Source organism: Strigops habroptila, chromosome 9 (assembly GCF_004027225.2).
Source record: "Strigops habroptila isolate Jane chromosome 9, bStrHab1.2.pri, whole genome shotgun sequence".
Taxonomy (NCBI): domain Eukaryota; kingdom Metazoa; phylum Chordata; class Aves; order Psittaciformes; family Psittacidae; genus Strigops; species Strigops habroptila.
In genome coordinates, this window is record NC_044285.2 from 17,468,461 (window position 1) to 17,481,917 (window position 13,457).

At 45.6% G+C, this 13,457-nt stretch overlaps 1 protein-coding gene across 1 annotated transcript in view; it reads right to left on the reverse strand.

Annotated features, from left to right (window-relative positions):
- The window catches only part of RORA (RAR related orphan receptor A), a 347,811-nt gene extending 340,824 nt beyond the window's left edge, over positions 1-6,987 (reverse strand). Inside the window, 1 exon segment of the mRNA XM_030498277.1 lies at positions 6,752-6,987. Coding sequence (XP_030354137.1) covers positions 6,752-6,923 — 172 coding nt within the window. The 5' untranslated portion in view covers positions 6,924-6,987.
- Between the last annotated feature and the right edge of the window lie 6,470 nt (positions 6,988-13,457).

A 13,457-nucleotide genomic window follows, 5' to 3' on the forward strand; every position in this document is an offset into this window, starting at 1 on the left:
CCTGGTCTGTAAGATTGCACATACCAGCATGGGACCAAACAATTAATACATCTAGAAATACCTGAAGAAAACATTGATCATAGGCAACTGGTGATCACGCTAGGGTAGGCAGCAAGATCTTCGATTATCCCACTGCTGGGGGTATCATTTTCAGGGAGGTATTTCAAACCAATTTCTTTACCATACACTGCCACTGAAAATATCTAGTCATTTTCTACAGGAATAGACCTGTTTGACCCAATTCCAATGCAGATAATTATATTATCTGTACCTAAAATCCCTCTGAGTGTTTCAATCAGGTATGGTATTCTTCACTTTCTGTTCTGATCTGCTTAGCACGGCTGAGCACCATTAAACAGCTGTCAGATTCCACACAAGAACTGGCTGGATTTCAGTAATAAGCAAAATGGTTCCCGATAGTGTTTAACACACCTGGGGATCCTTCCAAATGAACAGTGCAGTGAGGCTAAACTATAGATTAAACTGCTGTAAAATAAGCCCCACCATTCCTTCATAAAAGTACACACCCTAATGCATTTAGTCTCTGAAGAGCTCAGTTGTTGCCGAGAATGAAACACACCTAGATGAGACTTCAGATAAGAGTATGAAGAATAATTCACAACTTTTACATTCAAGAAATTAGACAATTAACTCCTCGTGACATACAGCCCAAGCTATTCTCAGGTTTCTATCAGCACAGACCATCTACAGTAGATACATTGAAGTGCTAAACCACGAGTCAGAGAACAGAGCCCAGTATGTTAGTTCACCTATCACAAAATACAATACCAGCCTCTTCATCATTCTCAGCCCGAGGAGATTTTGTAACCAACACTGAAGAAGTGAGCGAGCGAACTGATCGTGAGCACAGTTAGTTCAAAGTGAGAATTTCCAATCATCAGAACAGCAAAGCTGTAGAAGAGCCTCCTGTCAGAACACTGGGGCCGAAAAAGCTAAAACCCTTAAAAATGAAGTTTGATCCATCTATGATGTGAATTATACAGCATAGATCTAGTGAGGGGAGAGGATTTAGCCTCTGCTCTGCAGGGCCCTGGCCTATGCATCTGTAAGAATCTGTGCAGGAAAGGAGGGGACATGTCTGCCAGCTGGCGGTATATATAACCTTAAAACTAACAGCTCTGTAAAATACATTTCCAGAAGTGATGATCAAGGCTACGAAGCAATAGGTGAAATGCAAGATACTTGAAAACAGAATGAGAGGAAGAAAAAACAAGAGAGCAGAAATCCGCATAGGAAGTGGGGAAGGTTCCACACATCCTCAAGTTTCCCCAACACCTTACCTATAGGAAATTCCTCTTCCACCAAAGCCACAGGAATTCACAACACTACAGAATCTCCCTAGCTGGCTCAGGCCCACATGTAAATGTTCTGTGACAGAAAATATTCAGCTCCACTTGAGAAACATCCACTGCTCCCCCACCCCAACATCCTGCCCCAAGGAACCAAGATGACAGCAAGTCTTTGACGGTACAGGTGCCTAGAGCTAAAAGGTCCGGGATGGACAGAGCGCTGAGGTGACAATGACCTGGCAGTTCAGAAATGGAAGGCCTTAAGTCGAGTGTATTGTTCCATTTTGACAGCTCCTGTGAACAGCCCGGGCTTCAGAAGCAAGGAAACACACAGTCTGCAGACAACCCTTAAATGACACAGCACCTAGACTCACCAGTGCATTTAGATAGACCCCCAATTCTGTTCATTTTTACTTCTATTTTCTTCCACACCTGTTCTTACAACTGTGTGGCAGTGAAAACACACTCCAAAATGTCTCAGCAGAGAACGGATCCCCTCTTCATGAATTAGCTTCTAGAGTGATACAGATAACAGTAATTTAAAACGAGGCTGGGTTTTTTCCCTTCTCCTTTTCACTAGGATAGCTCTCAGATTAAATCCACTGAGATCAATTGAGCCATTCCAGATTCTCCCCAGCACACGTTTTTGTAGCTTAGAAAACAAATACTAAGAGGAGGGGGAAAAAAAAAAGAAAATAAAGAAAAAAGAAAAAAATCAGACAACCTCCCAAAGCTGAAATTGCCCCTTCCATTCAAACCCAGTGCTATACCCCAAACTGAAATTGTCACACAGTCCATTAATCTCCATTACAAAACATGTTCTTTATTTACTAAAATTACAGCATTTGGTTGAATGATAACTGTATTTACATACTGGTTTATGAGCTCCTGAGATGTTTCTCAAGCAAATAAAATAAGGGAATAGGTTACGGTTTATTGAAGTAAGAGAACTGCATTGTTCCTAAGAGAACAACATACTGCTGCTGTTACTGCTCCTGTGCTGCAAGCATTTAAAACAGTGTTGTCCTTTAAAGGATTCACAGCACATATCATTTACCAAAATAGGACTAAATCGGTGCACGCAGAATAGCCCTCAGTGATGACAAAAGCAACTCAAAGAATCTACAGAAAACATCTAAATTTGTAAAATTCAGAGAGTCCTCCTGAAAACAATACATGAAATTTTGTACCGTGACTCTGCTCCGTGGAATAGGCTAAATCCAGAAAGGGAGAAAATCTAGCAATAAAGGATCTTTTAAAGACAAGAACACCACAAACCTACTGATGTCGCTATTAATGATGTCACATCCCTACTTGGGGAGCATCACCCAGATTCAAACAAAACACTAAAAGCAAGCCCGCCCTCCCCCCCATCTATCAGTAAAGAATAGATGCCACGATAATAAATTCCAAAGGCTTCTGGAAAATAGCAAATACTCTCAGTATTTCAACAGTGAGAAAACAAGAACAAGTACCCACATAGCTGCAGGTTTCTGTTATTAAATACAAAGCATCATGAAAAATATTTACATCATGGGAAGATGCTATACGTAAGAGCTGCCGTTAAATTTTTTGGCAAGACATCCTCTCTCGATTGACTTACCACTGAGACCAAGAGCTTGCTTCCAAAAACCAGAGCAATTTTTATCAGATTAAAAAGCCTTTTATATGCTTTTCATTTTTAATGAGACAATAGTTCTCTATTAAAATATCGTTTATTCAATTACAACTATTTCTAAGGGGACAAGTAGAACATTAAGCCTTAGACTGCAGCATGGGGAGAACTCCGCGGATGTCAAAGTCTGCAAAGTGAAACGAATGGCACTTCACAGTCACAGTCCAGGGCCAGAGCTGGTGAGCGAGTCATTCCATCTACTAACCATGGTAAAGCACAAACCCTTGTTGCAGAACACACACGGACTGAAATTCAACCTGCTGGACAGTGACTGCCCTTAAGAAAAATCTTAAGAATTAGTGTCAGCAGTTTTTTGGGGAAAACCAGGCTTTTTATCCATTTCCTGCTTTTTCCATGTACAGTGTCAATTTTCTAACACTCACTTTGGGTATCAGACTGCAGGTTATTTCCCAAAACACGCAGGTATGAATTCATACTCCTGTATACTAAATAAATCAGGTAACAATTCTCTATTTGAAGGGTGCTTTGGGTAACTCCTAAATTTGTGTTTTCAGTTATGTTTATGCTTTCAACACAGCAACACAAACAGCCTAACCCTTGCAAAATACAAATCAAGGTATGTAAGGATCTGGTGCTCCAAACAGGTTTGTTCATCAAGCAATGGGGTGTTTTGAAATGCTAGCATTATAATAACTAAAGCTTCACTGCAGAATTTATTCCACAGCTTCTTCCCTTTGTAAATTGGTTATTAGAAACTCTGAAGTATCAAAGCAGCGTTACAGCAGGTGCAGCTATGAAAATAAAGGATATGAAGGAAATCTTTCTAGTGGTTTAAAAGGTTTGCTAAGTCAAAAATAAGGATTTTTGCACTTAGAGGGGTGCACGCATATGTACCTAGATCTAAGTATCTGTAGGTCTGTATTGTTCCTCCATAGAGACTGCACAGACCAGCTCTGCCAGCTTACCAAACACTGCAGGATCACGACCCAAACAGGTCAATTCTTGAACTCAACACACAGCTCAACATATAAGCTTAGAAAGTAGCTGTTCTACAAAATAATTTCACCCATACTAATCACGCATTAAGGTCATGCTGTTGCCATAGGAAATAAAGGGCCACATAAAAAAAAAAAAAAAAAAAAGAGGCAAGAAATCAAATTCTATTTCAGTGGCTAAAAAAAAAAAAAAAAAAAAAAAGCAAAGAAAAAAAGAAAAGGCAAAGAAAAAAAAAAAGCTCCAAGTCCATAGGGACACCCAACAGCTAATCCATCAGGTCCTGATTCCAAGGAGGCCAAAATGCGCATGTTGTCATGTTTTCCCGCACAATTCTCCCTGCTCAGGTTGGAACTATCACAAAGGCACCATCAGCGGGTCTGCTGTGTGTAGCTCCATTTATTTCCCATACGCTAATTCATGCAACACGAGTGCAGAATGCCAGCTCCATTCCCTTACTGTTTGCACTCTAGGAGTAGACTTGTATTTTCTGCCAACTCCATTACATCACCCGAAAGAACCCAAACAGTTCACTTTTTTTTTCCCCTTCCCTCCAGATCCCTGCCCCTTTCCTTCTCCCCTCTGCTTCCCCAACAAGCCATTCAAGCCAGGTATTGCCGGAAGCTTTATTTCCCTCGGAGGGCTGCACAGCCACGGCATCCCCTCGCCTGCTCACGGATGCCTTCCTCCATCACTGACCTTCCTCTTCCACCCGGCTGTTACACAACCCAGTGCCCGCCCGCGTGCGGCGAGCCCGAGCCCGCTGCCGGACCCCCCCTTCCCGTTCCTTCCCCGCCGAATCCCGCGGAGGGGGAGGAGGAGGGGCATTTGGGTCAGCAGGTTAGCAGTACCAAAGCCTAAACAATTCCGGACCGCGAAGGAAAGACGCCCTCACCACCAGAGCTGCCTGGTCTACGAAGCCCACCCCCCCCCCTCTTCTCCCCCCGCCTCCCCCCTTTTCCTTTTCGCATCCATACAGAAACGACAGCCGAGCGTTACATAATTTATGGGATCCCAAAATCACCCCACTTCCTCCTCCCCAAGCCCGGCCCCGCTCCCCGGCAGCACCATCTGCCCGCACCGCCGGAGCCCTCGGCCCGGTGAAGGATGGAGGCGGGGGGGGGTGTCGTTGTGTAACACCCGCGAACTACGGCCGCTCCGCAAACATCCACAGAACTCCCCGACACATTAAAGAAATTTCCTCCCGTGTTTCTGATTAACCTCGTTACATAAGGCGCTTGCATTCCAAATCCACTCTCGCAAGCTCTAAATATACACCCCCACCCTTCCCCGCGCACCGAACGCTCCCTGCGCACACGCCCGCGGCCGCCCGGCCCTGCCCCGCTCCCCCCCGCCTCGGCACCCGCCGAACCGCGCTCCCCGCCCGCAAAGCGCCTCTAATTAAACGTTTCGGCGTGTGTCATCTCGATGGCTTTTACTGTACGCGGATTCCCTGAGTGGGAAGCTGCCTGCGAAGGGGGAGGGGGTGTGGCCAAAAGGGGAAAAATACTGTAAAACACAAGCCAACACATCATCAGCCATATTCCAACCTACATCCCCAAATCCCTCCGGCCGAGGAGGGACGCGCTCCGCACGCCAGCGGCCGGGCATCGCTGCCCCGGCCTCGGCCGCCGAGGGGGCGCCGCTCCCGCCGGGCACGGACTTTCCTCCGCCCGTCACGTCTTTCAGCCGCCGTGTGTATTGTGACATCGCGTTATTTAATTCATTTCTCCCCATCACCAAGTGATTTTAGCGAGCGAAGCCTCTCTAGCGCACTCCCCCCCCTTGTAGGAGCAACGCTTCATAAATTATTTACAAGTAATTAAAGCGGCAGCCTCCTCCCTCTCTCGCACGTCTCGGCAAACTCCGGCGGTGTTTGGAGCCGGCGCCCCTCACGGTGCCGCGGCAGGAGCGGGGGCCCGCGCTCCCTGCCCCTCCGCGCCGCTCCGCGCCCCTCCGCTGGGCAGCGCGGGCACGACCGAGCCCATGGCAAACTTCAACCGAGAGCCTCAGAGCTGACCCGCGCGGCTCCCAGACACGGGCTGAGGCAGGAGAGGGGTGGAAAGGGAAACAGACGGGAAAGGGGGGCTCCGTGGCTTGTTTATTTGCTTGTTTGCAGCGGTTTGTTCGGGGGGGAGGAGGGGGAAAGCGAAGGAGAACCCACGGGAGCAGAGACACCCTCCGCAAAGTTGTGCGCCTCCAAGAAACATCAGCTCCGAGCCCCTCCGCTCCGCCAGGAAAATTATTTTTATGATACACTCAAATGAAGTAGGGGGGGGGGGGGACAGCGCGCGAGAGAGTAAAGTCACCCGCAACCCTCCGGTGCAATCACAGATCCCCCATTCACAACGAGCCACAGCGCACCCGCTGAAAAACTGTCAAAAGGAGACAGACGAGGGGGAGAACGGGGGGAGGAAGGACGCTGCAGCTTTAAAAGTTTGTTCCCTTCAATCCCAATACTCCTGCTGCTGCTTTATATATTTATAAAATTATGTAATTTCAGGGGCACGGTACCCATCCGGAGACGGGAGGCAATAACCGAGAGAGGCAGGAAAGCCCCAAACACCGCTCGATATTTCCATCGCATTCGTCCCTCCTCCCGCAGCAATTAGGAGCAGCTATAAAAGTTTGCAAGCTTCGGCGGGGGGTAGGAGCGCGGCTTGTTTGCGTGCGCGGCTCCCGCACGCACGAGCAATAAACCAGGGGATTAAATCGCTGCGTTTCCCCCTGCTCCCGTACCCCCCTCTTCCTATTCCCACCCACCCCCGATCCCACTCCCCCGACCCCCTCCCCCTTCCCCAGGTCTCCCTACCTCTGCTGCCGCTGCTGCTGGAGTAGCTCTGCCTGCGGACCGGAGCCGGCGCTTCGCTTTTCCGGGCGGGCTCCAGGTTCACCGGGGTGTCCCTGGCACCGGCGGCCGCCTCTGAGACGCTGCTGCCCGGCTCACTGGCTGCTGGATCGGGGGCTGCCGGAGCGGACTCCATGTTTTTCCCAATGTAGATCGCTTGGAGATGGCGAAGCTCCTACACTCCCTCTATCTTCTGTTTCCAGCGCAACTCTATGGTAGGGAAGCAGAAGGGAGAGCGCGAGCGTGATCCAGATGGGATGTGAGCTTGCCTGGCTGTGACCACAAGCAGCGCTAGCGAGAGCTGCGCACACACACACACACACACACCCCGCACACCCCCCCTGCACCCGCACCCCGCAACGCCGCCCTCCGGGGGGAACACCGGCAGCCCCCGCAGTCCCCGAGCGCGGCCGGGGGAAGGGAACATGCGGGAAGCCGGCCCGACCTCTGCCTGCGCCGGGACCCACGGCTCGACGCGGTTGTGGGGCCCGTCCAACAAGGTGACCGGGGCCACGAGGAGCTCCCGGCTCCAGCGGGAAGAGCTCCCGAGCTTCTTTCCCCCCAGGACTCTTTCAGCTGAAGCTGCATCAGAAGATGCCGGTTGTACGAAGTGCCTCGGGACCCACTGGTTTAGCAGCCGGAGAAGACAACATTTCAGGCAATACTTCTCTTTCAATGAAGTACACTTTGATGCAGGACAAAAGGTGACTAGCAAGGTGCCAGAAAACCTCCAGATCTGGTCTGACTTCTGCAAGCTCGCTTGTGCAGTTCATAGTCTCAGTAATGGTCAACTCCTTGTCCATTACCCGATGTTAAAGTAACAGCTGCCAGGAACAGTGTGCTGAAGAGCACATCGCATCCCTCTTGTATAACAGAGGCCATGTTACACGCAGCCCTACTGCCTCCTGCACAGAAGGTGCTAACGCTGCCTGCTTTGACTGCTCTGACTGGCCTGAACAGACCAAATCATGGTGTTTGCACTGGTAGGAATACAAGCTTTTTCCACATGGTACAGGGGCACGTGCAAACAGCTGATGTGCTACCTTCTGCCAGCCAGGACTGCTGCTACAGCTATCAACACTGCTGGTGCTGATGAAACCCACAGGTAGACCCTGAACAAATCCACACCTTGCAGTCTAATCACCCTCAGTGCACTGCTGTCACAAACAACTGTGAAACAGACCATGAGTCCTACCTGCCACAGGAGCTTGTTTACAAAGTGGATCACATCTTGCACTGTTGATGGTTCTTTTAGTAGAAGGGCAGAGTCTTGTTCATTTGGGCCAGTTCCTTTGCAAATCCTGAAGTTCCAATTATCTGTGTCTGAAGAAAAACCACAACAGATCTGTTGGCTGCCTTCATCTGAGGGATGGGCAGAGATTGCAGAAGACAGTAGCATTAAGAATGATTCTGCATTTACTTCAGAGTGTGAATAAACATGAGCCGGACTTTGAGACCTTGCCCATTGGGTAAACCCGTGCTTGTTCTTGAGGATTAAGTATTCAGTTAGGGCAGGCCTGGAAGCCCTGGGGTAAGGAGACAAAAGGCTACGATGTTTGTCACCAGTGACAACTGAAGCAATCTCTAGCCTGATAGAAGCTGTTCCTGGAGAGCAGGCATGGGGGGGGGGAGGGGAGGGGGGAGTGAAAATGGAAGTGAAAGGCAGGAGTACAGGTTGCTCCCAGTGAAGTGGTCCTCCTCTGACGCAAGTTTGGAGTTTGGTGGATTAGGGCTACAGTTTCCTGCAAACTCTCTCCCTTCTCACTAATTGGCAGACTCCAAATAGAAGCAAGAATTATGTGAGCTGCGGAAACTGAAGTGCCTGTTATCCTGAGAGAAAGCTTATTCCTCCCTCTTCAGACCAGGGTTTAAGCAGGAGGCTGACCAGGCAGTGTGTGTTGGGAAACTTGCCCAGCTAATAAAAAAAGACAACTTCATTCCTCGAAGCTGCCAGACCACCGCCTTTCACCAGCATCAGGAACAACTGCACTGCTTGCTACAGTGAGCATCATTCACGTGAGTGTTTTGCAGGACTGGTTTTAGTACCACAGATACATTCACATTATCATGGGCTCATGTTTTCCTTTTCCCCTTTTATGTGTTAAAGGCTGCTGAGATTTAGGACCCTTATCTTAGCTATACAGTTGCCATTTAGTGACTCTTTTCCCTTATTTTCTAAAACCAAACAAATTTTCAACTTACTTTCTTAGAAGAGAAAGGAAAAGGAAACACTGAAGGCTACAATAGGAAAGCATACAGTAGAGCTTTGGTTTTCAAAAGAAGTTATGGGGGGGGGGAAATGAGAGGAGTAAACCCAAGTGCTTACAAGAACTGAATCAATGAAGAAGAAAAATTAGTTTTATGTTGTTTAACAACATCTCCTCAAGTCATTAGCAATAAGAACCAGCTAAAGCAGGACAGACTTGCAGCATGCTTGCAGAGGCAATAATCTAAGAGGTTTTGTAGCACTTACACAAGCCAAGAGACAAAACTAGAGAGAGGGTGCCTGAAAAACCTGAAAGCACCATGAGGAAAGAAGAATAGGGTGACAGTCACTGGGGCTTTATCTAATGGAGGAAAACCATCATGACTCTTGTCAAGATCCTCTCTATGAATCTGCTCTGTTGATTCATTTCCTGGGCACAGAAAAGTTCTTTCTCATTCTTCGGTCTTTTATTTCTAGCTTCCAACCCATACCAAGATGGTTCATTAACTTTGATCACTAAGCTTGTTTGAACAAGTGAGATGGCATCAGCACCAAAGACAGGTATGCTGAGAAACTTGAGAACAAATGTTTGGTTAGATTGAGAAGGGCTTTAGAAATTGCTGCAACAGATCCTATGAGAAGTAACAGTAATAGAACAAAAAGAGACAAGCATCACCAAACATTTCCTGTTGATTTTCTTGATTTCATGTAGATACAAAGATTAACAGTATCTAAAATCATAATTTAAATAATCAGACAAATCCTGTGTGATCAGGAGTAGACAAGATCATGCGGACACTTTTTCAGAGCAGGGACACAGTGATGGAGCAGGAGCAGAAAAGCTGTCATGCACTCAGCTGACCACCATGGAAAGCACACTTTTGTGTGGGACAGGCACAACGTACACAGAGCGCACACACATGGGAAAAAACCATAGTTCACAAGAGAACAGCGCAATACCATACTGCTAAAGTGTTCATGGTCCATTAATATGCGAACATAGTTTGAATTTGAGGTATCAGTAATGGTCTCCTACATCCATGACTAACACAGCTGTTGAAATACCCCACTTGAAAAACAATGCCAAAGTACATTTCTACCCAGGAAGCATACAGAATCATGGAACACCTCGAGTTGGAAGGGACCCATAAGGATCATCAAGTCCAGCTCCCTGCTCCTTGCAGGACTACCTGAAACTAAACCATATGATAAAGAACAGTGACCAGACTCTCTTATATGGTAGCCTGCATTCCCTTGGATCTGGGCTAGTGACCTCCAGCCACACCAGGACTATCAGACCTTCCCAGGAAGCTTTGTTAGCTCCAATCTAGCAGATGTAGAGAACATATTGCTGCAGAGCTGAATGATCATGAGGGCAAAGCTTGGATAATACTGCACAAAAACTACTAGCAACATATTTTGGTGGTAGTGGCATTTGCTTTCTTAGGTGTTCCTTGTGACATTCCCCCAAATTCTTCCAGTTACCACTCCTCCTCCTCCTGTACCACACGTTACCAGGGGTAAGGCACATTTGCTTCCATTCCCCTGCCTGTGGTTTTGATGTCTTGGCAGGAAAAGAGAAAGCAAAGGGTCGTAAGGCCATTCAGAAGAGCAAATTTCAGAATCATGCAAGTCATAGGACATCCACTAGGTCTTCAGTGGAGTTACCCAGTACAATTCTGATGTATTCATGCTTATAGATCAATCTTGAAAAACAAATTTAACTCATTCTGTGTAACCATACTCTGTGGCATATGTTTGAATGGTTTACAAAACTTCAGTTAATTAAACTGTACAGTAGGACAAGAAGCTGCTTCCACTTGAAATACGTACAGCCTAATACCTGAGAGCAACTTTGAGGAAGTTATGCTCCCCATTAAGCTTCAGCAAAAACAGGCAGACTAGAAAGCTACACGTATAGAACCTGAACTAATTACTGATGCTGCATATTTGGCAGTAATTAAATTAAATACTACTTTAACAGTGTTCTTAGTCTAGATGAAAACAAAATATGAAATAACAGGAGACAAATAAGACAACAGTGCTGGAGGCACTGTGACTGGATGCAGTTTCAGTGGACCCTTTCCCCCAGCCTTTATCTCTAAGCAAAGTGGGAAGCTCATCAAGCAGTTTATCTGGAATTTACACTCCCAGATACAATTTTCTTTGTTTTAAAGACCAAGGAGCATTCGTTAACTAGCTAGCACATCACAGATTCAGTGGAATCTTCTTCTTCCTGCTGCAAACTCTCAGTGTAAACTATGAGCTGCTTTTCATTGTTTGCTAAGCCTCTACTTCCACTTTCCTCTCCTGCCATGTGGATTCATCCCTTACTGGATTTGCTACTTCTGAAAAAAGCTGAAGTGGAAAAGCATACAACATACGAAGTAATGAATCCTTTGTGCTTATCTGTACCAGCCTTATGTGCACAACAGCATCCCGATATAAGGAGTAAGCAGCAATAAGGAGTAAGCAGCAATAGCACAGGCCACTTCTTAAGAACGCAGTACTTTTCATGAGTGAATTAAGGCAAAAGACTCAGAGATACACCTTCTACTTGACTCTGTTTTTACTCAAGAGCTGTTTCATCAAATACCACATTTATTACAGATTTTATCCTTTATATCAGACCAATAACTTACGCGTTTTGTGCAAAAACTGTGTTTCTCTACAAGCAGCAGTAGGTTTAAGGCAAGTTAAAGCAAGGAGAAAAAAAAACCAGCTTCTCCTTAAGAAAAAAAATGTTACCACTGTGTAGATGATCACTGTGCATATGCTGTCATACATCTGTCATTCTCCCAGTGGATTCCATCAGTAACCCCCTTTTTCAAAGTACCTTGCCTAAAAGAACTGTTCTAAGTTAGTTGGCTCACTAGTGAGATCCTAAAATATTAGAGAGTTCATATGCATTGGGAAAGCTCACTTTCACTCAGAATCATTCTGGAAGTTTGCACCAGCCACACAAAAGCGTATCTGACTAGAAGTTCGTAGTTCCAAATCATCCTGAACAGGAAGACTACAAGTTACCTTGTGTCACTGTGCATTAACATGTAATTAATAAGATACTTTCTAGAAACTAATGCATGCACAGGAAGGCATAGCGAAGCGGAACCACAAAGTTGCATTTTTGCAGGAATCTAACTTTTCCTAAGTACCTGGAAAGAAAGATGACAAAAAATGACCCACATACCTGAGGTCTGAACAGTGCACCCACACTGACAAGTGCTCGCACAAACCCATTACACCACTGCCACCCTTTCCTTTTAACAGGCACGATGCTAAGGGGTAGTGTACTTCACCATTAACTCACAACAATTCCCAACACAGCACTTCCAAAAAGGTGGGAAAGTGATGATGGAAACTACCCGTCTTTTCCATTACAACCCAGGCACCTAAGCAAACGTTCTGAAGATGTGGTGGGAAGCTTTCCCAGGTATCCCATTGCATCTATGAGGAACCATGCCTGTACGCCTTCTGATTTGCCTTCTTTTTCTCCAGGTCACAGGGCTTGATCTTCTAGCTAGCTTAGAAATACAAAAACTGCTTTCATTGAACACGTACCCAAAAATTACACTAACCATCAGTTTATTCAAGCAGCCCAAATGCACAGAAGAGACATTACAGCTCAGATGAGCATTACAACTGAATTATGCCAGTGAAAGTTGTAATTGAATTTAAAATAATTAGTCAGGTTTTACATAATTTGAAGCCTCATTTGATTTATTTAAACACTATCTACTAAAATATCTTTATTTCAAGGGAAAATGGAAAATGATCTACTGCATGCAAAGGTCAGCTAGCATGCCCAGCATTGCAGAAAACATGTATTCTCCTGTCTGCTTTAACTCTTTGAGCACTTAACATGCCACAGTAAAACATAACAGCCTTTGTCTTTTATAATAGCAAGTCCAAAATGTTATATATTTTCTACAGACCAGAAGGATGAATATGAAACTTCAAGCATTATGCAGAAAAAAGTACCCTTGGAAGAGGAATTTCATGATGATTATATTCTAATGTGTTAATGGAGCAAAGGATAAGATCCATTCTTCCCCGCGTTTGGAGATGAGAGTAGAAGTATTGAACTTCCACAGACAACAGTTCTAATAGTGAAAAAGAAAATACTTTGGTGGTTGTTAGAGCTGTCTTCATGTTCTACAAAGCTGACTTTGGATTTGGCTCTTTACAGCTTTTTCAGCATTTTTTTTTTTCCTGTGATGAAAAATGAGATGGGAAAAGTACCTTTTACTCAAACACAATATTTCATTGGACCTGAAATTAAAAGGTGCATCTTGCACCTTGATTTTTTTAACTTGTTAAAACCAAAGTTTAGCTATGGCTTGAAGTAAACCAGTATTTTCCTTAAAAAAAAGACAAAAACCAAACCAGAAACAAACTCCTCAACACATTTAAAAAGGAACATCAAGACTCTGCATGTTTTCCCATTTCTTCTTCAATTGAATA